We start from the raw sequence: 25,967 nt of genomic DNA on the forward strand, positions 1-25,967 counted from the left end.
GGATTGTGGTAGATGCTAGCACGATACCACACGCTACTAATAAATATGGGACATTAGTGAAACTATCCACAAAGATTTAACTAAGGGAGTGAAATACACACCATGATAAACGAATTATTCCACAGAAGTGTAGGCTGTATATAGTGGAAGTACCTTAGGATAAGGTAACTGTGTCAGGGAAGGCAGCAACTGACAAGAGATTTAATTTCTTGAGATGTATGTATATTTGGTAGGATCTATGACCAGTATCTGTACGCTATGGAACTGTCCGTGGGACAAATTTCCCAGTTCGAGCAGGGTAATTTTAGGAACTACACACAGTCTCCAACAATGACCCAGTTAGTACTGAATGACTGCTCACTTTTAAACGAAGAACTACTTCTACTATATATAGTATTCTGATTTCTGATTTATAGAACAATATAACGTTATTATGTTTGTTGTGGTCTTAGATGGAAAGACTGGACCGATTCAGCTCTCCACAATAGTCTACCCTGTGCTGGTCTCACTACCTTTGCCTAACTGCTGCATCCTCCAGCCATTTGAATCGGAACACTACACTCCAGTCTTGGTCGCCGTCTACAATTTTGTCGCCTGCTATGTCCTCCATTTCTAAATTGTGATTCTTTGATGCCTCAGTTCGATACCTATGAATTCTGCCATAAACTTTTTTCTTCCTTATTTCGTTCAGCACCTCCTCACTAGTCATTCTATTTTCACATCTAATCTCCAGCAACATTCTGTAGCATGACACGTCAGAAACTTCTATTTTCATTTCTTGTTTGAACTTTATATTGTACACATTTCACTTCCACATAGTGATACGCTCCAGACGAATACCTTTACAAATTACTTCCTAACACTGAAATTTGTATGTGATTTTAACGGATAGCTCTTTTTCCGAAATTATTTTCTTCCTATTGCCCGTCTGCATTCTCGTGTATCCTACCTACTTCGGTCGTTATCTGCTATTTTACAGCCAATATAACAAAATTAACCTCAGTGTCCCCTGGGCCAATCCTGCTGGATTCTATTACCATTGTTGTACGTTTGTTGAGTTCATCGCATGATATCTTTCCAAGTCATAAACTACTCTGTTCAGTTTTCCTTCCTGGTTCTCTTCCGTCTAATCGACAAAGCTTGAAGTATGAATTTCTTCTCCCTGGACTATTCACTCGTCAAGTTCATTTTGCGAAAGATCTGAGAGCCTGGGCTCCTGTACAGATGGACCGTATTTCGTATCCGCACGGCAGCATTCTGTTGCATATTTTTCACTGTGTTTCGAAATCCCAAATGGCGTCCTGCACATCTAACACTGTCCCACTGATACACCGACAATAATTAAATATAAATATTTAATCCTCTATACTTTCTGTGCTAATTGTATTACGATATTTGCTTTCATGTAGCGTAAACTACAGTAACTGGCACGTGAACTTAAATTCTTCATATGACATTTTTACATCTTACTGAATTGAGTATTAAATTTTATGCGCAGTATTCCCCATGTTTCGCTCACGTAACTTCTGCATGACAATTGTGTTAGCTTCTTTAATCATTTTAATTCCTATTTTGTGATTAACCCTCTAAATGCCGCGCGGTGGCAGAAAGTGCCGCAACCGCAGTTTTCGAGGAAGTACGTGTTAGTCCTCACTCCCCTCGTGTTCTGTTTCTAGGAATTCCCAGGTTAGGCCTTCCACCGAGTATTGCACGTGTCTGTCCCTTGTTTCCTGGTGTAGTTAGTGAGAAACTACCCGTTGAATTGAAAACATCGCACAGGCGGCATTGCATATCGCGCGGTCAATCATTTACGTATTCACTTTATCGTATCTCCTTTTGCTTTTACCGTCCTCTATGCTGACAGTCGCTGCATATTGAGGTAAGAGCAATGCACATATTACGTCTTTGCTCCCTTTTGCTTTTCTAGGAACAGAGACAAGATATCTTACGAAATCATACCTCAAATGCTTCGTGGACTATCTGAGGACCAAGGTGAAGGGGTAGAGCCTCCATGCGATTTCACCAATGAAAGTGGAGGGAAGGAAGAAAGTGTGAACATGGATTGCCACAGAGGGAAGGAAGAAAGTGTGAACATGGATTGCCACAGAGGGAAGGAAGAAAGTATGAACATGGATTGCCACGCAGCGACTCAGAACAATCTGGGGACGAACATTCCTATCCCTTAGATGATATTCAAGGCAATGATTACAGTTTTTGCTTCGGAATAGGTGGGGCAACACTTTGGATAAGTGACTCCTTATCTCTGTCGATGAAAACGAAATCAAAAAACATTATAAAAGTATTTCCAGGCCCGAGCCAGCAGGGAGAAATATTTCCTCGGTATTGGACCCCTTTATGAGATTCATTCCTACAAATATGATAGACAAAATTGTTGGCTACACAAACCTATATATTTGAGAACGGAGATGTACAGTTCGATATACGAGGGAAATAAATACTAGATTAACTTCTTCTTCGGAAATGAAAGCTCTTTGTGGAGTTCTGTTCTTGATCGGTCTCAACAAATGTAGCCTCGCCTATGCCCGAAGAGCTTGCCGAGCTGCATTATCCTGTAATAGACGTAGGCTCCTAGTGAGAAACATCAGGTTTGATGAGAGGGCGACTAGGGGAATACGAGAAAAGTATGAGAGATTATTATCCGCTAGGGAGATACACAGAAACTTTGAAAGTAACTGTAAAAACATCCACTCACTATCAGAATTTGTGACCATTGATGAAAAGCTGCTTCCCTTTCGAGATCGGTGTAGTTTCATCCAATAAATGCCTGCCAAGTCGGCAAAGTTCGACCTGAAATTTTATGCCATGTGCGACAAAAGAACGTTTTATGTGCACAGCCTTGAGACATACCGCGGCAAACGAAGAGAAGGTCCTTCCTTTATATCGCACAAACCGTTCGACATAATCAAGCGACTAGTTCAGCCCGTCTTAGGTTCTCACTGAAATGTGTCCACCGACAACTACTACACTATTTCTTGGTACAATGAAAGATAAAAAAAGAAACGCCTCAGACTTTATGATTCTGAAATCCTGAGAAAGTGTCTCTTCGCTATTTGGATTCCAGTACGATTGCACCCGAAGAGATGGAAGTGCAGAGCGAGTGATATTTAATGTTTTCATATTTATATATGTTGTAATTTGTAATATCATTAATTTCGGTTAATATGAGAGATACATGTAAATGATATATACTGTAATTATTCAGTATTATACATTATTCAAGCCGGCTGGAGTGGCCGAGAGGTTCTAGGCGTTTCAGTCCGGAGCTGCGCCACCGCTACGGTCGCAGGTTCGAATCCTGCCTCGGGCATGGATGTGTGCAATGTCCTTAGGTTAGTTAGGTTTAAGTAGTTCTAACTTCTAGGGGACTGATGACCTCAGAAGTTAAGTCCCATAGTGCTCAGAGCCATTTGAACATTATTCAAAGCAAAAGTATTGCTATTATAATATAAAGCGTAGTTACGTTTTCAGTTATCTTTGTCCCTGAAATTGGTATCGAAGTTAAAATAAATATTATTTGTCTATGAATTTTAATGTTGTTACATTGTACTGACATTACAAAATATACGGTCGGCAGCAGTATAGTAGTGAATATTTAATCTGTAAACGGTATCAAATTTTCAGTGCAATACGTGAATTTGCAATTACTTATTGTTGTAGCTTACAGCGCCAATATGAAGGTCTATTGGTAAAAACCTTTCGTCTGCAACTATCTTCTGCTTTTTTATGGTCTAAAAAGCTGAGATTTACACGGTTAAACATCTGTTTCAAGGAAAAAGTGCGAAATGTTTTCCATAAAATATCGTCGAAATAAACCTTCACAATCTTGTGTCGAGAAAGCTGTGATGTGATTCTAGAAGTACATAATGCCGCTCCACAGTTTGCAATGTGTTTCAACTTCACTGCATGGGTTTATTTTTACTAGGTATCTTCATACAGCAGGTAGGGACTGTAGATCCCCGATGGAGATACTTAACAAGCAGTGGGCAATGGTAGAGTAGAACTATAACTGATGCCTCCGCACTCTGATCCGCGGCCACAAATGTTGGCAATTGTTTTCTGCGATACGGTTTTAAGACTAAGAGGAGTTAGTCTGACCAGGAACCGAATCGTTCTGGGACCTGACTCAATCCCTGCTTAAGTTTTGAATAAAACATGTGAGCAATGTACTACTAAAAAGCTCTAGCTGCTATAAAATTGTCTTGTATTATTTTAAGTGCTTTTCTTAGAACTTAACCGAACGTAAAACATGCAATAGCACAAAATACGCTTATGTGGGTCAGCACTTTCTTCTGTCAACCACTTCATTTTAATAGGTGGGACAGGACTGCACATTTCTACACTCAGATTCGAGAGAAAAAAATTCATGGTCATTCTAGATGTGGCGGTATACGGGTGAAGAAAAAATGCCGCACTTGGAAGTCGACAAGCGATTCCTGACCCCAGTTCAAGACAAAAATGTACCAAGAAAAACCAACCTAGTCCCGCCAATAGGTTTAATGCAGATACAATTTAAAAACTGAGGCCCTAGAAAAGATGTAAAGTGCGTGAAGCGTGGTCAAGAATAGAGAGCGTGAAATTAGCGCGGTGAAGAAGCATTACCTCAATGGGACAACTAATTCTACGGGGAACGGATATGCAGACTCGTAGAGGCTCGATTCGCGTTCACAGCAAACTTCTTTTTTCAGTTACAGCATATAATTGTATCCAACTTACACCTCCACAATGCGGTATCTTGTGTATTTATTTCTTTTACTACTACGTTTATTTAAACATTAAGACATAACATATAAAGTTCTTACAGACCTAAACGGACACTTTGTTTCGTCTATAACGCAAATAAAGCCAACAGAAAATAATACAGCAACATCGGCTTTATCCAGTGAGGTACAACTACAAAAAAGGTAGACTACACTGGATTGCACATTATGCTACGCACAAGGATTCCATTCTGTATATTTGACATATAAGCTTACCTTCACAGAGGCAGTACATACACGTATAAGCATTGTTCACTTTAAAGAAGATGTTCAAAGTGAGCACCTTGTATTTGCAAACTCTTCGCCAACCGGAGGATCACACATTGCTGAACCCTAGGCAACACACCTTCATCGACCATGGCCGAAGCAGCTATTAGGTATTGTACATCCACGGGTGGAGTAGTATAAACTTGTTAATTTAAGTATCCCACTAATAAAAGTCTAGTGGATTAAGGCCGGGGAACGTGGAGGCCAAAACATTGGACCTCCAAGTCCAATCAATTTCCCTGGAAACACCTCATTTAAATAATTACGCACATTCATTCCAAACTCTGGGGGTGCAGCAATATGCTGAGCCCACAGTTGTCGCCGAATACGAAGTGGAAAGTTTTCTAATGCGACAGGCAAAGTATTTCAAAGAAACATACCATACATAGGGACATTGAATTTGTATGGCAATACTGTAGGTAGGGACCTAAAAGCACTGCTCCCACGATTCCAGTCCGCGGGTTTATCCCAAAGCGTGTCTGAAAATCACGTTCACGGATGAAATGTGGGTTGTGTTCCGACCAGTAATGGCTGTTGTAGAAGTTGAGAATTCCTTTACGATTGAATCTAGATTCTTCAGTACATTTACAAAATTTTCGTTAATTTCCACTTGGTAAAAAAAGCATTTCACGAAACTGTACTTGCCGGCCGTTGTGGCCGAGCGATTCTAGGCCCTTCAGTCCGGAACCGCGCTGCTGCTACGGTCGCAGGTTCGAATCCTGCGTCGGGCATGGATGTAGCGTACAGATTCAGCAGCTTGTAATGGCGTACCAGTAAACGTTCTCCAAGATTTCGACTCGGTGCTTAGCTGGTTTAGGCCAATGACTGCTGCCAAAGCTGACTCATTTATCCACTTCGGGCCCTTATGCAAGCAGTTATTCGGCTTAGAATGACTGAAAAGGTTTCAGGATGTCCTCCTGAGGGATACGGTGCCTAAGTCTATGCAATCGGCACGTTAGATCGTGGAAACCCGAGAAGCTCCAAACATTTTGAACTGGGAAGAGATCCGGCGACCTTGCCGGCCAAGGTCAAGCATGAGCACAGGCAGTAGAAATTCTCGTCATGTGCGAGTTGGCAGTATCTTGCTGAAATGTAAGCCCAGAATGACTCGTCATGAAGAACAGTAAAACGGGGAGTAGAATATCACCGACGTACATTGTGCTATAAGGGTTCTTAGGATGATAACCAAAGGTTCAAAATGGTTCAAATGACTCTGAGCACTATGGGACTTAACTTCTGAGGTCATCAGTCCCATAGAACTTAAAACTACTTAAACCTAACTAACCTAAGGACATCACACACATCCATGACCGAGGCAGGATTCGAACCTGCCACCGTACCGGTCGCGCGGCTCCAGACTGTAGCGCCTAGAACCGCTCGGCCACTCCGGCCGGCTGATGACGAAAGGGATCGTACTACGGAAAGAAATGGCTAACCAGACCATCACGCCAGGTAGTCGGGCCGTAAGACAGACGACAGTCAGGTTGATATGCCACAGCTGTCCGCTGGAATCCCGTTTACAGGAGAAGTATTGTCTTCAATGATGAGCCCGCTTCGATTTGAGCCCCACTGACCAGAGAAGACATATCTGGAGATGCTCCGGACAGTGATAGGATATCAACCTAACTGTCGCCCACCACATAACCCGACAACCAGAAGTCATGGTCTGGGATGCCATTTTCTTTCGTAACAGGACCTCTTGTCATCTGCAGAGCCCTTATAGCACAGCGGTATGTCGATATTCTACGTCGTTTTGTTGCCGTTCATGACAAGCCATCCTGGGCTTTAATTTCAGCAAGATAATGTCCACCGGCATATGACGAGAGTTTCTATTGGCTGGATTCGTGTTTGCCAAACCCTGCCTTGGCCAGCAAGATAGCCGGATCTCTCCCCAGTTCACAATCTTTGGAACAGGTCCTTGAAACCAGGTCGGGATTGAGTCGATCTAATGAGCCAGTTTGACAGAATCTTGCACGATGTCCCTCATTATAGGCAGAGGTGGACCAATACGTTGTTATTCTGCTCAATTTGTAAACCTCTTTTCTTGAATAAATCATACAATTTTTCTGAAATTGTAATCATTTGTTTGTTTGTACATGTATTTCACATTGTCTGTACATGTGTTTCACATCTAACAATATCCGTCCCTATTTGATAATTCCTTCGTGGTGTGTAGTTTCTCTCTTTCTTAAAACAAATGTGTATGTTGAGTGATAGTGTATTTTTAGAATGGCTATACGTCAGTAAGTACTAGTGGGGACCAAAACTGCTGCCCTTTCCTACAGCCCAAACTTAATTAATCTATTACAGCTTCAAAGCGTGTAACACACTTGTGTGACTCTTTCTTCAAAGTACAGAACAATCTGTTCGAGCATTCGATTAGCAAGAGGGTAGTAACTATCATGCGGGACATTTGGGTTCCCATCAAGTACCTTCATACTGGGACTGTGTTGGTAGCCGACGTTTTACAACAGCTACTTTCGCTTAACTGTAAGGAAGGAGAAGAAGTATTCCATGAATACATGATAGAAGAAACAGGTTTGTGGCCTATAGGGCACTAATCGAGGGCACTAAAAGTAATCAGTCAAAGCCTAGTGCTGTTGACTTAAATGGAGCCAATGATGAACATGATCTCATAAAAACTTTGATTTTCTCAACAATCGTTCTGTTATATAGAGCTTATTACCGGCTTAGTAAGCAATGAGCACAATCCTGAAAAGCACCAAGGGTCACTTTGCAACTGACAGAACTTTGTTACTCTTGTGGGGCCGTGGGAGAGTGGACGGTCTTGCTGAGAGATTGTTCAACACGTTTGACGTCTGAGTATCAGTGACAGTGACAGGACGCTCAGGCGCTCGCTGCCGTGGCTCACGAGGCCAGCAGCGCACTCACTCCCACTTGACGTGCTGCTCCAGGAAAGCAGCCTTTGTGCACCGCATGAGAAACGCAGCTGCAACAGGAATTCTCTGATGCTGTATACTTTAGGAGCTGGAGACAACCGGTGCTTTTGTTGCAACAAAAATCACTTTGTAGGATTCAACCATCCTGTATAATATCCAAATGACACAATAAAGAATTTAAAAGGCCAAACCTCTGATAATGACGTTGATAATTCTCCACTCGACTCGGATTTAGGCAGAATCAAAGTTTGTGATGGCTCCCACAGACGGCATTGCAGAGAGTAACACAAACGAAGAAACGTAAACAGGCTTCCACGGCCAGTTTCAGCTTAGGCCCCAGCAACATGCAGCACGCCCGAAAATAACTTTTACTACGGAAGCAGAAGAAATCTATTGCCTTACTATTAAGAAAGTTGACAACAAACACAGATGATCCATTTTCAGAAAACCCAAATGCACATATATTATCGTGAATGCCTGTTCACGTGTCCTTACAAGAGGCTACAGAGATAAAAAAAACAAATAGTAGGCAAACGCAAACTCAACCAGGAGACAGTGCAAATAGAGAAATAATGAAAACCATCTCAATGAAATTTCACGGCAATGTGCCCCCAACCAGAGAAATGTGTTAGAAAATCTAAAGTCAGATGCCGTTTCCAAGTTAACAACACGCTACAACTTCGCGGAGAACATTAGTTGAGAAGTGCACATGACAAATTTGACAGCTGAGGCGTAAACAGACTCAAATGTAATAATTGTGTTAAGTACTGTATCGTCCAAACCGGTCGCTCTTTTAATGTTAGTTTTGAGAAGCTTTTACAGCCGAGTAACAAAACTGTCTTTGGTTTGCACTTAGCGGAAACCGAGCATAATGTAGGGAGTATTGAAAAAAGTATGCGTGTTCTCCACAGAGCGCAAAAAGGCCGTGCTCTCAGTTTATTGGATGAACTTTAAATTTATAAAGCCAAAAGATAGAGCCGCGAAAGTGCTCAATGGGGAACATAATTTTGTACCCAATGCCTGCTTTTCTTTGTTTGACGATGTTTTAAGTTAATGATAGAAAACCTCTCATCTGTTTATCTTGCCCTGTCGTTACGTAGTATAGGGCGCATCGCATCACACATTTGCTCCGTTTGCTCGAATTTGAGTCTCCCTTCTCTTTTTATATGACACATTTCATTAACAAGATAATCTTATTAAGTGATTGTTACAATATTTCATTACAGTTTTCTTGGAACGGCGTGCCCGAAGGTACGTTAGGCTCTCTATTTAATAAACTCCACTGGCTTCGAGGCTCTCTATTTATTAAACTCCACTGGCTTCTTGCCTACGCTGCATTCCGGTGACGACGCCAACAGACGTCACTGATTTGTCTTCATCATTTTTCGCTTCTTTCTCTAGCAATCCTATCAACTTCGTTGTTTTCCTAGCTCCATAACCTTGTTCTTGTATATGTTATTATTTTTATCTAAAATGGCCACAAGGGCGTCTCACAAACATGTATTATCACTTAACTATTTCCTTCAACAATTTTAAATTTAACTTTATTCGTTTTTCTAATTATTACAGTTTATCACTGTAATAACTTATACATTTGGTAAGCTTACTATAGACTTTACCTATTCCATTACTCATTTATTGCATACTTTACAATATTATAATCAGCGAATATGTGTAGACTTACATAGCGACATCTAATAAGCTTACGGCACGAGCATTTGCTGTGGCTACTGCACTGCAGTTAGTCATAAACAGTAGCGATAGAGACAGTGTGACTGCCAGAACTGTGACCTAGTTTACATCACATTTCAAATTTGTGAGACACTGTTAAGCTGATTCTGTGTTTATATTGTGACGATGCCAATACGGCTTTATTGTAGTAGAAAATGTTATAAAACAGTTATGCCTCGCCATATCTTAAACGTAGGCTTTCACATCTATGAAAGTAATAATTTTTATTTATGGCACATTTCATTTTTCCAAGACTTAATCTGTTCACTGATTGTATTTTATTTCCCATGTTTTGCTACAGATCTGAAGATGGTCATTACTTACCGAAACTGGTAGTCTAAGGACCAAAAGTCTTGTGATCACTGGCGGAAATAAAAAAAACTTCATCAAATAAAATCATTTTGGGTCGCGCTATCATGAACTATTAACAATTAGTCATTCTGCAAAGACGATCGAAACGTTTCTAAGGTTCAAAATGACGAGGGCCAGTTCCCAGAACGATTTCTTTCAAACAGCCCAGATCGAGCTCGGAATAATCCCCGTAGTATGAGACGTAGGCAAAAGTCTCGTTGACTCAAGGAGGCAGTTACTGAAAAATGGCAAGGTGGTATTAGTCAGCTAAGGAGCGGCGACATCCATCTCGCATGGCAACTGTATTGTACCCTCCATGAGATCGTGTGCCAACACTGTCTGAAGACCTCTGATCACGCGTCTGCATAGATATTCATACTGGGTAAAGAATCTTAAGCACTTTTAGATACCAAAGTCGGCAGTTACATTCCACTACTGAGCACAACTCCCACCAAAATGTCAAAGACACATTGATCTGAGGGACCTTTTTTTACTTCAAAAGTACCCATCACTGTCCACTTTGGCAGCCTCATCTTCAGCGCATCCACATTTTGGAACGTGCCCTCTTCCTTCAGTGAATTTACTAGCTGCGCCAGAAGTCCAGTTGTAGTTCCGCACTATTTTGTAGTGTCACAGTCAATGTGAATCTCCAATCACAAAAAGTGATTTTAAAGTATGATGTACGTTTTATAGTCTGTCCGGCTAAGAACTTTTAATAATGTGATTTAAATGATGATTATCGCCTTAGCTCTTCAAACGAGTTGTTTGTGTAAAATTAAGAATGATTTACACTACGGTTAAGCGTTGCCACATAATTGATTTCGCATTCAAAGTATTTTCTAACATTATTGGGATTTTATTTTAAGCTGGGCTACGAGCGAAGGTGCCGCTCACCGGGCTGCCTCTTAGACTGCATCACGAGTCACCCTACTTGCGAAAGATGCAGTTGAAATGAATGCTATGAAGTAGCGAATTGATGAAAAGAGACGTCAGGGTCGCTTACGAGGGCACTTCCATATGCGGAGCGGTAGCTGTACAGGTGTTACAGACAGCGACATGCAGGATTCAATTCTGGCCACAGCAGAGAAATACTGTGCACATCTCCCAGATTTATTGGCTGGGATTTACGGACTGTTTACTGGGCAGGAATCTATCACAAAATATTTCTAAAAGCGCAGTAAAATTCCCGGAAATAGACGCTCCAACTATGATGTTACGCAATGAAAAGCAGAAAAACGTTTTAAACTGTATATCGATGTCGCATTAATTAAATTTAGCCCATTCATAAACAGAATGATTAATGAACCGAGAAGAAGCTTTTGAGGGAATCATTTGACAACGTAGGATGATTCAAGATCATCATCCACCTCATTCTATAGTCGTTCCTACAACGTCAGGGTCGCCACTTCTAACTGGACAATGTTCATATACACTCTTTTCCCATTCCCGAATATTTTTCTTGCGATGTTCGTGATCTCTTCTGTCCATTGCGAATAACAGACCTGAACCCATTAAGGGGGGTAGGACGTCAAACGGGCCGACTTGGAGCAGGAGAGGCACCACAGGACATTTTATTTTCTACTGTCTATACTTTTACAAATAAATTCATAAAAATTTGTCAGCATGACCAAGAAGGATCCAGAATTCACACTCATAGCAGTGGAAGTGCAAAAACATAACAAAATAATTTTTTTTAGATATGAAATTTCATCATTTTTTTCACTTACTGTTGGCTGCATTTGTTGCTATAGGTACATTTTTCTTTACAAGTAAGAGAGATTCTTTGATGAATTTTGCACAGCATACAAACCATACTTACAGGGGTATGAAACTCTAGAATTTTCCAAATCTATTAAAAACTGTGGTAAAAATTGAGATAATTAACTACAAAATTTGATTTTTTTCTAAACATAAAGTTTAAAACCTAACAGCTCATTCATTTTTTCATAAATTAAATAGATTCTAGAGTTTCAGACACCTGTAAGTATGGTTTGTATGCTGTGCAAAATTCATCGAACAGTCTGTCTTACTTATGAAGAAAAGTGTACCTATAGCAACAACTGCAGCCAATAGTAAGTGAAAAAATGATGAAATTTCACATGTAAAAAAAATTATTTTGTTATGTTTTTGAACTCCGCTGCTACGAGTGTGAATCCTGAATCCTTCCTGGTCATGCTGACAAAGTTTTATGAATTTACTTGTAAAAGTATAGACAGTGGAAATTAAAATGTCCTGTGGTGCCTCCCCTGCTCCAAGTCAACCCGTTTGACGTCCTACCCCCCTTAAGAAAATATTGAATTTGTTTTTATCACACACAACTTTTGTGTGGCATCGTTTCCTCTCCACCATACATAGACATTGGACTTGTTTGCTACTACGCACGAAAAAAGTGTTGACTCATCGGAAAATATTCATCTACTTTCCGTATCCACGTAATTATACCAAAAGCACTGCAGAGCTTGAAGTATGAATGACACAGATGGATCAGCAGGAACACTACATACTCTGACACATTCCAGATTTAACACCAGACTTTGGGGCACAGTCTGGTGATCGGTTCTACAGCACAAGCCATTATCTCATTGCTTGTCAAATACTGGGTAAGAAAGTCTTTTGTAGCATTCGAACCGGTTACCTTATAGAAGAGCAGCACGTCAGTAAAGGGAACGGCTATAAGGCTACTTAGTGTTATCTTGTCAACGGAGAGGAAATGTAGTTTATTTGAAACAAAACCCCACTTGTGTGTGCAGGTTGGTGGAAAGTACGCTACACTCTCCTGCTGATGGGAATGCTGGGCGTGGCGAACCTGTACGCGCTGCGTGTCAACCTGTCGGTGGCCATCGTGACCATGGTCAATCTGACAGCGCTGGAGATCCGAGAGGCCAGGGAGGGTCATCACCTGAACGGCTACGCCAACACCAGCACCGAAGACGTCTGCCCTGGAGAAATCTACGAACCGAGCACTGCGGTCGTGAGTAGCTCTCTAAATGGAACCTGCTTCCACTAGTTGTCAGTTTTTTTAAGGTGGAGCACTGAACTGATGTGACAGATATATAATAGTGACCCAAATCAGGAACCTCGCCACACAAATCATTGCAGTTCGTTTCTCGGTTTTCTCCAGTCTGGTCGCTTCGTTACACGTCCGTAGCTCATTGTCAAGAATGCTACAGGAAAATGACGAGAAACATTTAATTTGTATCTAACTGGTAACATGCCATTTCAACAAGTGCTCCAAGAATAAATGTTTTAAACTGTTTACAGTGGAAAATTTCGTTACCCTGTGCTTTGAAAATCGGGTTATTTAGCTTAGAGAATGTGTACTGTGTATTGTAATTGTTGTCATGAACACATACGTACACTGGTATCACGCTTACTTCTCCTTCTCTAACGAGATAAAATGCATATTGGATACAACCAGAAATTTTCAAGCCTCAATATGCAACGGTTATATTATTGGTGAAGGGCACAAATACATCCATAGCACACACTGAAATGAGAATAACTTTAGAAACGATTACTAATGGTTCACATAAAACAGCTTAACTCTTAATCAGATTAATCTGTTCCAGACAAGAATAGAATTCAGTTATCAGTATAGATCAATGGACACAGACTAAAGAGCTTAGTGTCTAAAGTTTCTATGAAACCATGTATAAAAAATGTACTGAAGTGGTGCCATTACGTCGATAGGCTAACCAAAAACTTCGGTAAGTTTCAGCCCGCTTTTCTAAGGCAGGAAGATACTCTGCTGTTTAGCCCAGTGATGGTTTTGTGACTGTATCCTAACTTTTCTGCTTTGCCTCTAACACCTGCACGGTATTACTCTAGCATTTGTCCGGAATATACAGGATGTAGTAAAAACATTAATCTGATTTGACTAGGCTATATATATCCTACATGGATGGAGATATACAAGTTAAAATTTACTTCAAGTTTCTCAGTTTTTATTTTCAAAGGCAGTATCTGGCATCGTTCAGAAGTATTCACATATAATCTTTGGGTACTTTTTACAATTAGATTACTGGTCAAAGTTTTCATTTACGTTTCACAAATGATCAGCGTTCCCTCCACTGGACGCACGGAAAACATCTACACAACAGGCTAACTCATCCCATTCTTTTTCAGGCATGTCTGGCGATACTGTATTAGCTGATACTGCTATATAGTGTTGCAATTAACGCAAAGTTGGAGTCTTCTAAAAGCCTCCTCCACCCAAAAAATCACATTCCATGACACCCGTATGCACTTCACTGCCGATCCATCCCTGAGGCAGCACATTTTTAAGAACTGTTGTCAAATACTGGTGTCAGTGCGGCGATACTCCAACCTGTTGAAAAACGAATTTCTCAGAATACTCTCTCAATTGTACAAGAAATGAATCTTCAATATATCGAGGTACTAGTAAAGTCTTGTGTTGTCAGGGAGGAGACGGAGGTCTCAATGTAATAAAAATGTATTAATTAAAATTTTCTACATTATAAATGTCTAGAGTGCATTTTTAGTACAATTAAAGCGCGGTAACTAGTTTCGGTTCCTTTCTCCAACCATCTTCAGATCGCCGAAACCGAAAAAGAAGCGATGAAAATACAGTGAAAACTATCATCATTACCTGCAGTCATGTAGCTACGTGCATTTGTATTGGGGGTCAACAAGACTGACATTATGTAGTTACAAACATCAACAGCGAGCCAGGTTGCAAAACCATAATTTCACAACGTGACGGTAATAAAGATAGCGAATGGCTATCTGCATTAGTAAAAACAATTTTTGTAACTGTATAGCAAGTATTATAGTGAGAAAAGCATATGCAGTGTCAGTATTTGCAGAGCCTGGCTTCCACAGAAATGAGCCAGCTTAGCGTATAAAATAGTTATGTTTATAAAACTTGTACAAGGTGGAAACTAACTGCCCACCCACCCGGGCACGATACTTAAAAACTAACTGAATTATCTGATAATTCAGGACCTACGCCACCTATCTGTCTCATTACGAAGTTTGTAACTACATGATATCGTTGTCTTATTGGCCCACAATACGAATGCATGTAACTGTATAATTTCAGATAAACGATAGTTTTTGCTGCATATTGGCGGCTTTCTTACAGTTTCGTCTATCTGAAGATAGCTGTAGTAAACAATAAAAACTACTTATTGTGATTTAATTGTGTTATAAAAGAAAATTAGGGTATAGGTATGAAATTTTCTCAACTAAAAAAAAAATTTATTGCATAATTATACATTTACAGTACATGATTTCTGTAACCATCTTTTTTGTAAAGAAGACTGTACATGGAACATTTTTTTCGGGAAGCGGTTAAATAACGCATTATGCTTTGGAGAATCTTCCTCACGCCCTGCTGCGCTTTGTGACGATTGTGTTCCCCATATTCTCGAGTTACTGCACTTTACTTTCAGCTTAAGTCGAATGTAGTCTCATCAATGAACAGTAAACAATAAATTGTTATTAACCTTCTCCACGACCTTAATGAATTTCCAAAATCTCACACGATATTAATTACCTCTTGTAGCTTGTAGCACCTAACTGTCAATTTGAAAATTATTTATTACGCCAACGATCACTGAGATATATAAAAGATTACTCACATTACCGATTTCGGAAATTATTTTCCATCTTCGGTTGTCTTAGCCCGCAAAAGTTTTGTACAGGCTAAACAAATATAGTTAAGCACTTTGAACATCATAGAGTTGTTTAAAATTTCAATGCGCTTCAGATCGTCACATGACAAAAGTGTCTTATGTGACGGTATGATGTGCATTCGTTAAAATGTTAAGGAACTTTACGATGTCAAAGAGCTTAACTATGTTTAACGCGTACGAAATCTTTTTTGGGTTAAGCACTTCTAAAGATAGCATATAATTGCTGAAACCGATAACACGAATATTCCTTTATGTGTATCTAAGTGACTGTTGATGTAATAACTCATAATACAAACATTATGAAGGTCGGATACTTCCACTTAGTAATATGTCAATTTTTAGAATCCTGTTTGGTTTGGACCTTAAATTTCGCCACATAACTCGCCCCACTTTATCATGGCTGGCACGACGAGTAGACTTGTGTGGACTATGTGCAGAACACTGTTTGATGTAACCTACGTTTCGGACGATCATACGGCGGTGACCTTTGGATTTCGCTTTGTATACACAACAGCGCTGATGCCACGTACACTGCTCTGAGCTGTAGGAAGCATAGCACTGTGCTCTCGACAAATATCACGCCTCACAGTTGTAACTGAATTGGACCTGCTAAACCAGAAAACACAAAACGCTACTTATTGCTGTGCTATCGTTATCTTGAGCCTCATTGGGGAATGAACGAGCGAACAAGTGAGCCAGCCGTGCCACAGAGACTCCTGCCGGTAACAACATGGACCGGAAATTTACGAAAGGGGCCAAGGTAAACGTTCGTTTTCATTGCGTAACTTGAATTTCACCCCAAGTTTCTGTCTTCGTTCACGCGGAGGATATACTTTTGCGAAAACAATTGAAATTTTTTGTAGCACCATTTAAACTCATCCTACTGCCATTATATGAAATTTTGCGAAAAACGGATACTGAGGTAATGTTCATGTATGAGAGTCGTATGACGTTGGGTAATATGGCACTGTGATGCGCCACCCGCAGACGGGGGAGTTCCTGTGGAACGAGGAGCGCCAGGGCTACATGCTGGCCGGCTTCTTCTACGGCTACGCCCTGGGGCAGCTGCCGGGCGGCATCCTGGCAGAGAAGTTCGGCGGGAAGCTGGTGTTCGGGCTGGGCACATTCCTCACCGGGGTCCTCACCATCGTCAGCCCGTTCGCCGTCTGGCTGCAAGAGGACCTGTTTTTTGTTGTACGCCTGCTGGAAGGCCTTGCCGAGGTAAGACCTGCCGGAGATAAAGTATGCACAATCGTTTTATAGTTTTGATGGGCTATTGTTTGTTTGTACTTAAAATTATGAACAGATGTTTGTGGCCCAGAGGATTACATTTAGATTTGTGCCGGCCGGGGTGGCCAAGCGGTTCCAGGCGCTACAGTCTGGAACCGCGCCACCGCTACGGTCGCAGGTTCGAATCCTGCCTCGGGCATGCATGTGTGTGATGTCCTTAGGTTGGTTAGGTTTAAGTAGTTCTAGGTTCTAGGGGACTGATGACCTTAGAAGTTAAGTCCCATAGTGCCATTTGAACCATTTTCATTTAGAATTGTGAGGCATTGATTGGAGCACAATCTTTCAATATATTGTGTATAATGTGGTTCTTGACGAATGGTAAGTAGCACAGAAGATCATTCATTGTATGGAAAGGTTCGAATTAAAAAATATACGTACAGGTTTTAAGCTACCCACAACGGTTTCGAAACCACATGTGAGATGTTCATATTTTCTAGAACGCTGTGCACAGACTTAGCCGTACAGAGAAAGCAAACAGGACCTTTTTGTAGGAAATTTGAAGTAGTTAAATTTTGTAGGGATGTGTATTCACTGGGAGTCACAATTTACTAGTTATTCAAGAAAAATACATTTGAAAGTTTCTTTGTATGTTTTTCTTGGATAATTTTAAAAAATTTGCTACAAAAAGGTCCTGTTCATTTTTGTGTCGGACTAATAGTTTGCATGCAGTGAGCGAGAAAACACACGTGTGTGTGTGTGTGTGTGTGTGTGTGTGTGTGTGTGTGTGTGTGTGCAGGATGTAACAGATATAAGTGCAGATATTGTGTGCATTGGTATCTTAACATGTACACATATCAATGTGATGCTTGTATTTTCTCTGCATTGAACAGTCTTCCCACAAACATGTCACAAACTGTACGACCTGATGTTTTCTGCTTGGTCGTAGCTGCTGCATCACTAAGTGCATTACACCTGTCAGTATGGGATAAACGTTTTGCGTTCTGGCGTCCACACTTCAACACCTGACCTGCTGCCTGGGGGAAAATAAGCATTAATGGCTTGCACTTACCACATGTACTTGGACGTACTAACCAACCTAAATACATATGTCCCGTAATAGCTACAATTATTTGTCTGCAGATGATGTAAATGTTGACGTAATGTTGTTCAGTCACTAGTGGTAATATCTCCATCTATACCCATAACAACCCAGATATCAATATGGGTAAAGAAAATCACTGCAGCATTTGTTGATTTAGAGTAGGTTTCTGGTAATATTGAAAGGAATAATCTATTTGAAATTATGAAAGTATTAGGTATAAACTTCAGGGAGACGAAGGTTACATCTTGCGCAGGAACCAATCAGAAATTGTAGGAGTCAAAGAATGTGAAAGGGAAGCTGTGATTAAGAAGGGAGTAGGGGAGGATTGTAGCTATTCCTGATCTTATTCAGTCTGTACACCGAGCAAACACCAAAGGGAAATACGGAGAAATTTCCAAATGGCATTAACATTCAGGGAAAAGAGATGGCAAAAGACGTAGTAGATCAGTTAACCGAATGATAGAGTATTAACATGTTGTAGGATGAATGTCAAAAAAGAGAAAAAAAGCAGTTATAGAATGTAGTCGAATTAAATCAGGCGACACAGAAAGAGTTAATTAGATTAACGAAATGAGATGCAGAAGTAGACAGGATATAAAATGCATATTTGCTAAAACACAAAATGTATGTTTCATAAAGAGAGATTTTTTAATATCTTATATAAATTTAACAGTTAGGAAGACTTCTCTGAACGTTTTAATCTGGAGCGTAGCTTGTACGAAAGTGAAAAGTAAACGATAAACAGTTAACATAAGAAGTGAAGAGAAACTTTTCAGACATGGTTCTGCTTGAAATCAGATATGTAGATCAGATAACTAATGAAGGGGTACTGACTGGAATTGGAAAGAAAGAGAATGGTACAACTTGGCGTAAACATACATCGAGAAGCAGCGAAGAGTCATCAACTTGATAATGGCGCAATGCGTGGGTGACGGAGGAGGGTGGAAACTTGCAATTAACGACGTAGATGAAAAATATTTTAATTACAGTATGTGACCAAAGTAGTGGCTTTTTCTGATGCTTGCCGCTTCTTTCACCTCTGACATTATTTTCTTAATGTGAAAAGTTACTTGTTGTAACCGGATTCGGAATCAGGGAAGGGCGTAACACTAATGGAACTGTGTCCAACATGTATTCCGGTGCATTTTCAACTTCTCGCGGCGTAATGAATACTCCATTAAATTTCGGGCATGCAGCCGCGCAAATAAAATTTCTTCTACTGATATTTCGGCCGCGTACCGTCCGGCCATCTTCAGAGCGAGTCACAAGACTGATGACAAGGTGCCAAGCGCGGCCTTATATGCTCCACCGCGGCGGTACTGCGCATGCGGGTCACAGATGCTGCGCCGCCTGTGGCGAAAGCGTACGGACGTTCGATGTGCTTATCGATGTTTGATCGGCGGCGATGACACGGTGACGACTTCTCTGCAATTTAATTAGTCCAAGAGCCGGATTCCATGCTTTGTCCAAATTGAAACCTTTATCTCTGTTTATTAAATTGTTGGCTAATCGAATTTCTATGGCTTCCTTGAATACAAAATCCCAAAAAGAAGAGGTGGATGTTAAAATCTTCACATCACTGTAATTCATGGAATGACCCGTATCAATACAGTGTTCAGCCACAGCTGACTTGTCTGGTTGTAATAGGCGTGTGTATCTTCGGTGCTCCACGCACCTTTCATGAACGGTGCGTGTTGTTTGACCTATGTATGACTGCTCACAATTTCCGCAAGGAATCTGGTACACACCCGCCTTACGAAGCAATAAATCGTCCTTTACAGAGCCGAGTAAAGCCGCAATCTTCGTGGGGGGCCGGAAGATCACCTTAACACAGTGTTTCTCTAGAATACGGCCTATCTTTGAAGAAAGAGCACCCACATAAGGCAGAAACGCCCTAGATCTGAAGAAATTACTATCTTCTTCCGCATCGTATACCTTCTTTTTAGGTTTTACATCGAATGCTCTACGAATTTGTTGCGGAGAATATCCATTCGATTTAAAAATACTCTTGAGGTATGTTAGCTCTCCTTGTAAATTGTCTTCATCGGATACACAGTGCGCCCGATGCACTAAGGTGTTAAGGACACCCATGCTCTGAGAAGGGTGATGGCAGCTACTGGCATGAAGGTATAGATTTGTATGCGTTGGTTTCCGATGTACGGCATGTCCTAATGTGCCATCACTTTTACGGCGAACGACAACATCCAGAAAGGGGAGGCACCCGTCTTTTTCTATTTCCATGGTAAATTTAATGCTAGCATGGATAGAATTCAAATGCTGAAGAAATCGATGTAATTCATCCATACCATGGGGCCATACCACGAATGTGTCGTCCACGTACCTCCAGAAGACCGTGGGTTTAAAACATGCTGAGTCCAGTGCCTTGTCCTCAAAGTCTTCCATGAATAAATTAGCTACCAGAGGGGAGAGGGGGCTTCCCATGGCAACACCGTCAATTTGCTCATAAAATTCACCATCAAACTGAAAATAAGATGATAAAAGCACATGTTCAAATAAGGCCGTAATGTTCTTATCAAAATGTTGGTTGATAAGAGCTAAAGAGTCCTTTAAAGGTACCTTGGTGTATAATGATACTACGTCAAAACTAACAAGAACATCCATACTATTTAGCCTGACATTGCTAAGTCTCTGAATAAAATCCATAGAATTACGAATGTGGTGACTACATTTTCCTACCAATGGTTTTAATAAGGAAGCTAAATATTTGGCAGAAAAATATGTTGGTGAACCAATAGTGCTCGTTATAGGTCTCATAGACAAGTCCTCTAGACGCTCATCCTTACCCATCTTGTGAACTTTAGGAAGACCATAAAGTTCACAAGATGGGTAAGGATGAGCGTCTAGAGGACTTGTCTATGAGACCTATAACGAGCACTATTGGTTCACCAACATATTTTTCTGCCAAATATTTAGCTTCCTTATTAAAACCATTGGTAGGAAAATGTAGTCACCACATTCGTAATTCTATGGATTTTATTCAGAGACTTAGCAATGTCAGGCTAAATAGTATGGATGTTCTTGTTAGTTTTGACGTAGTATCATTATACACCAAGGTACCTTTAAAGGACTCTTTAGCTCTTATCAACCAACATTTTGATAAGAACATTACGGCCTTATTTGAACATGTGCTTTTATCATCTTATTTTCAGTTTGATGGTGAATTTTATGAGCAAATTGACGGTGTTGCCATGGGAAGCCCCCTCTCCCCTCTGGTAGCTAATTTATTCATGGAAGACTTTGAGGACAAGGCACTGGACTCAGCATGTTTTAAACCCACGGTCTTCTGGAGGTACGTGGACGACACATTCGTGGTATGGCCCCATGGTATGGATGAATTACATCGATTTCTTCAGCATTTGAATTCTATCCATGCTAGCATTAAATTTACCATGGAAATAGAAAAAGACGGGTGCCTCCCCTTTCTGGATGTTGTCGTTCGCCGTAAAAGTGATGGCACATTAGGACATGCCGTACATCGGAAACCAACGCATACAAATCTATACCTTCATGCCAGTAGCCGCCATCACCCTTCTCAGAGCATGGGTGTCCTTAACACCTTAGTGCATCGGGCGCACTGTGTATCCGATGAAGACAATTTACAAGGAGAGCTAACATACCTCAAGAGTATTTTTAAATCGAATGGATATTCTCCGCAACAAATTCGTAGAGCATTCGATGTAAAACCTAAAAAGAAGGTATACGATGCGGAAGAAGATAGTAATTTCTTCAGATCTAGGGCGTTTCTGCCTTATGTGGGTGCTCTTTCTTCAAAGATAGGCCGTATTCTAGAGAAACACTGTGTTAAGGTGATCTTCCGGCCCCCCACGAAGATTGCGGCTTTACTCGGCTCTGTAAAGGACGATTTATTGCTTCGTAAGGCGGGTGTGTACCAGATTCCTTGCGGAAATTGTGAGCAGTCATACATAGGTCAAACAACACGCACCGTTCATGAAAGGTGCGTGGAGCACCAAAGATACACACGCCTATTACAACCAGACAAGTCAGCTGGGGCCGAACACTGTATTGATACGGGTCATTCCATGAATTACAGTGATGTGAAGATTTTAACATCCACCTCTTCTTTTTGGGATTCTGTATTCAAGGAAGCCATAGAAATTCGATTAGCCAACAATTTAATAAACAGAGATAAAGGTTTCAATTTGGACAAAGCATGGAATCCGGCTCTTGGACTAATTAAATTGCAGAGAAGTCGTCACCGTGTCATCGCCGCCGATCAAACATCGATAAGCACATCGAACGTCCGTACGCTTTCGCCACAGGCGGCGCAGCATCTGTGACCCGCATGCGCAGTACCGCCGCGGTGGAGCATATAAGGCCGCGCTTGGCACCTTGTCATCAGTCTTGTGACTCGCTCTGAAGATGGCCGGACGATACGCGGCCGAAATATCAGTAGAAGGAATTTTATTTGCGCGGCTGCATGCCCGAAATTTAATGGAGTATGTATTCCGGTGTTTAGGTCAACCATTGGGTTGAGAACGCCATTAATTTAGATGACGAATGTTTTCTGTTTCAGGGTGTGACTTTTCCTGCTATCCAGTATATGATTTCCAAGTGGTCGCCGCCGGAAGAGAGAAGTCGTTTCTCCATAATATTTTCAGGTATACTTTCTTACACCATTCCCCAATTTTAGAAACAGACATATCTACTAGCGACCCCTGTCCCATCATCCGAGATTGATGATACAAAAACACATATCATTCAATGTAACCATTATAGGCTATACTCTCAACTTCTTTTGCTTCAATGCACCACGTTATAGAGCAGTGGAAGTGCTCAGCTAGTTTTTTGAATATTACTGCCGATCGATCGAGATTTGAAATTGGTAAAGAACCCTGATTTGAATTATGATCAACGAAAACGCTATCTTTGATCGAAAAGAACTTTACATACTTTCAGTTGTGCTCAACTCAATATAATCTAAATATTTCCATAAACAAAATAAAGGTGATAGATTTCTTAGGAAGGAACCTTCCTAAGAGCCAAAATAATGATCAATAACCAATTCATTGTACAAGTCTCCAACTTTAGATATCTCAAATCTAACACATCTTCTGAAGAGAGAAAATATTTATTTAAATAAGTTCCAAAGCATATGTGGTAAGAACATTAAAAAATAAAAGCCACAAGGACAACCAGCTCAGATTCTATAATGCTATCGGTATCCCTACCCTGCTTTATGCAAGTTAGCTATGGATAAAGAGAGAGAGAGAGAGAGAGAGAGAGAGAGAGAGGTAAAAGCCGCTTATAAAAAGCGAAAATGAACTTTCTAAGGTTTATGAAAGGGTTTTCTAAATGATATCGATTTAGAAATGAAGCGATTGTAGAATGTCTGAAAATACAGGGTGTTTCAAAAATGACCGGTATATTTGAAACGGCAATAAAAACTAAACGAGCAGCGATAGAAATACACCGTTTGTTGCAAAATGCTTGGGAAAACAGTACATTTTCAGGCGGACAAACTTTCGAAATTACAGTAGTTACAATTTTCAACAACATATGGCGCTGCAAGTGATGTGAACGATATAGAAGACAACGCAGTCTGTGGGTGCGCCATTCTGTACGTCGTCTTTCTGCTGTAAGCGTGTGCTGTTCACAACGTGCAAGTGTGCTGTAGACAACATGGTTTATTCCTTAGAACAGAGGATTTTTCTGGTGTTGGAATTCCACCGCGTAGAACACAGTGTTGTTGCAACAAGACGAAGTTTTCAACGGAGGTTTAATGTAACCAAAGGACCGAAAAGCGATACAATAAAGGATCTGTTTGAAAAATTTCAACGGACTGGGAACGTGACGGATGAACGTGCTGGAAAGGTAGGGCGACTGCGTACGGCAACCACAGAGGGCAACGCGCAGCTAGTGCAGCAGGTGATCCAACAGCGGCCTCGGGTTTCCGTTCGCCGTGTTGCAGCTGCGGTCCAAATGACACCAACGTCCACGTATCGTCTCATGCGCCAGAGTTTACACCTCTATCCATACAAAATTCAAACACGGCAACCCCTCAGCGCCGCTACCATTGCTGCACGAGAGACATTCACTAACGATATAGTGCACAGGATTGATGACGGCGATATGCATGTGGGCAGCATTTGGTTTACTGACGAAGCTTATTTTTACCTGGACGGCTTCGTCAATAAACAGAACTGGCGCATATGGGGAACCGAAAAGCAGTCCCATCGTCCCTGCATCCTCAAAAAGTACTGGTCTGGGCCGCCATTTCTTCCAAAGGAATCACTGGCCCATTTTTCAGATCCGAAACGATTACTGCATCACGCTATCTGGACATTCTTCGTGAATTTGTGGCGGTACAAACTGCCTTAGACGACACTGTGAACACCTCGTGGTTTATGCAAGATGGTGCCCGGTCACATCGCACGGCCGACGTCTTTAATTTCCTGAATGAATATTTCGATGATCGTGTGATTGCTTTGGGCTATCCGAAACATACAGGAGGCGGCGTGGATTGGCCTCCCTATTCGCCAGACATGAACCCCTGTGACTTCTTTCTGTGGGGACACTTGAAAGACCAGGTGTACCGCCAGAATCCAGAAACAATTGAACAGCTGAAGCAGTACATCTCATCTGCATGTGAAGCCATTCCGCCAGACACGTTGTCAAAGGCTTCGGGTAATTTCATTCAGAGACTACGCCATATTATTGCTACGCATGGTGGATATGTGGAAAATATCGTACTATAGAGTTTCCCAGACCGCAGCGCCATCTGTTGTTGAAAATTGTAACTACTGTAATTTCGAAAGTTTGTCTGCCTGAAAATGTACTGTTGTCCCAAGCATATTGCAACAAACGGTGTATTTCTATCGCTGCTCGTTTAGTTTTTATTGCCGTTTCAAATATTTCGGTCATTTTTGAAACACCCTGTATGTAAACTAAACGATAAAATAGGCCTACATGAAAAATGGAAAGGCCATCAGAACTTAAGAGTGGAAGAAGACTAACAAAAGCAGCTAGCAGATACAAGCCAGTTGCAGTTAGGCGAGGAGACTAGTGAAAAGATGGGAATAAATCCTACAGTCCTATGAAACCAGAACAGGTCACTAAGACCTAATCCTTTTTGGGGAGAAAAAGCTTATGAAGAAGAAAAGGAGGGCAAGATGTTCGGTGGGAACATTGTATAAGGGTTATGGCCAAATAGGAATATTCTTTTTGTGACCGACTGCAACTCAGCCCCTGGTCAGGGAATGGAATTATCTATGTCGTATGGGATACAGGGTTGAAGAAAGGTCTGATTTAAAAGCAAGGCAAGGATTTTGTATTTGTGTGGAATATGCATAAAGAAGCCACCGGCCTTGCCACAGTGGTAACACCGGTTCCTGTCAGATTACCAAAGTTAAGTGCTGTCGGGCTGGGCTAGCACTTGGATGGGAGACCATCCAGTTTGCCGAGCGCTGTTGGCAAGCAGGCTGCACTCAGCCCTCGTGAGGCAAACTGAGGAGCTACCTGATTGAGAAGTAGCGGCTCTGGTCTGTTCTCGTAAAGTGCATACGGCTGGAGAGTGGTGCGCTGACCACATGCCCGTCCATACCCTCATCCAGTGATGCCTGTGGGCTGAGGATGACGTGGCGGCCGGTCAGTACGGTTGGGCCTTCCAAAGCCTGTTCGGACGGAGTTTAGTTTAATTTATGCATAAAGAAGGCTTTACTTATTGGAAGGGAATGGTTGTTGTGAAATATGGTGTTGTAGTGCTGTCGCACAGCAGTAAGAAATCGAGTGTGGTTTGTGTGGGTGAGAACTAGAGGGGATTTAGAGTAGGGTGTCGGTAGGGACGAAGACTTAATGAACCTGACTGTGTGAGCAAATAACTTGGGTGTTCATATGGAAGATGGAATGGGCAGTAAGGGAGATTTGTTGGAGAGTGTATCGATTTTGAAATTGATGGATACTTTAAAGGATG

At 41.3% G+C, this 25,967-nt stretch overlaps 1 protein-coding gene across 1 annotated transcript in view; it reads left to right on the forward strand.

The window, feature by feature from the left end:
- The first annotated feature begins 258 nt into the window (after positions 1 to 258).
- The window catches only part of LOC126176179 (putative inorganic phosphate cotransporter), a 79,093-nt gene continuing 53,384 nt past the window's right edge, over positions 259 to 25,967 (forward strand). The window contains exons 1-4 of the mRNA XM_049923320.1: positions 259 to 298; positions 12,778 to 12,998; positions 16,672 to 16,905; positions 22,572 to 22,656. Of these exons, the coding sequence (XP_049779277.1) occupies positions 259 to 298; positions 12,778 to 12,998; positions 16,672 to 16,905; positions 22,572 to 22,656 (580 nt within the window). The remainder of the gene's footprint in view (positions 299 to 12,777; positions 12,999 to 16,671; positions 16,906 to 22,571; positions 22,657 to 25,967) is intronic.

This window comes from Schistocerca cancellata, chromosome 3 (genome assembly GCF_023864275.1).
Source record: "Schistocerca cancellata isolate TAMUIC-IGC-003103 chromosome 3, iqSchCanc2.1, whole genome shotgun sequence".
NCBI classification, from domain to species: Eukaryota; Metazoa; Arthropoda; class Insecta; order Orthoptera; family Acrididae; genus Schistocerca; species Schistocerca cancellata.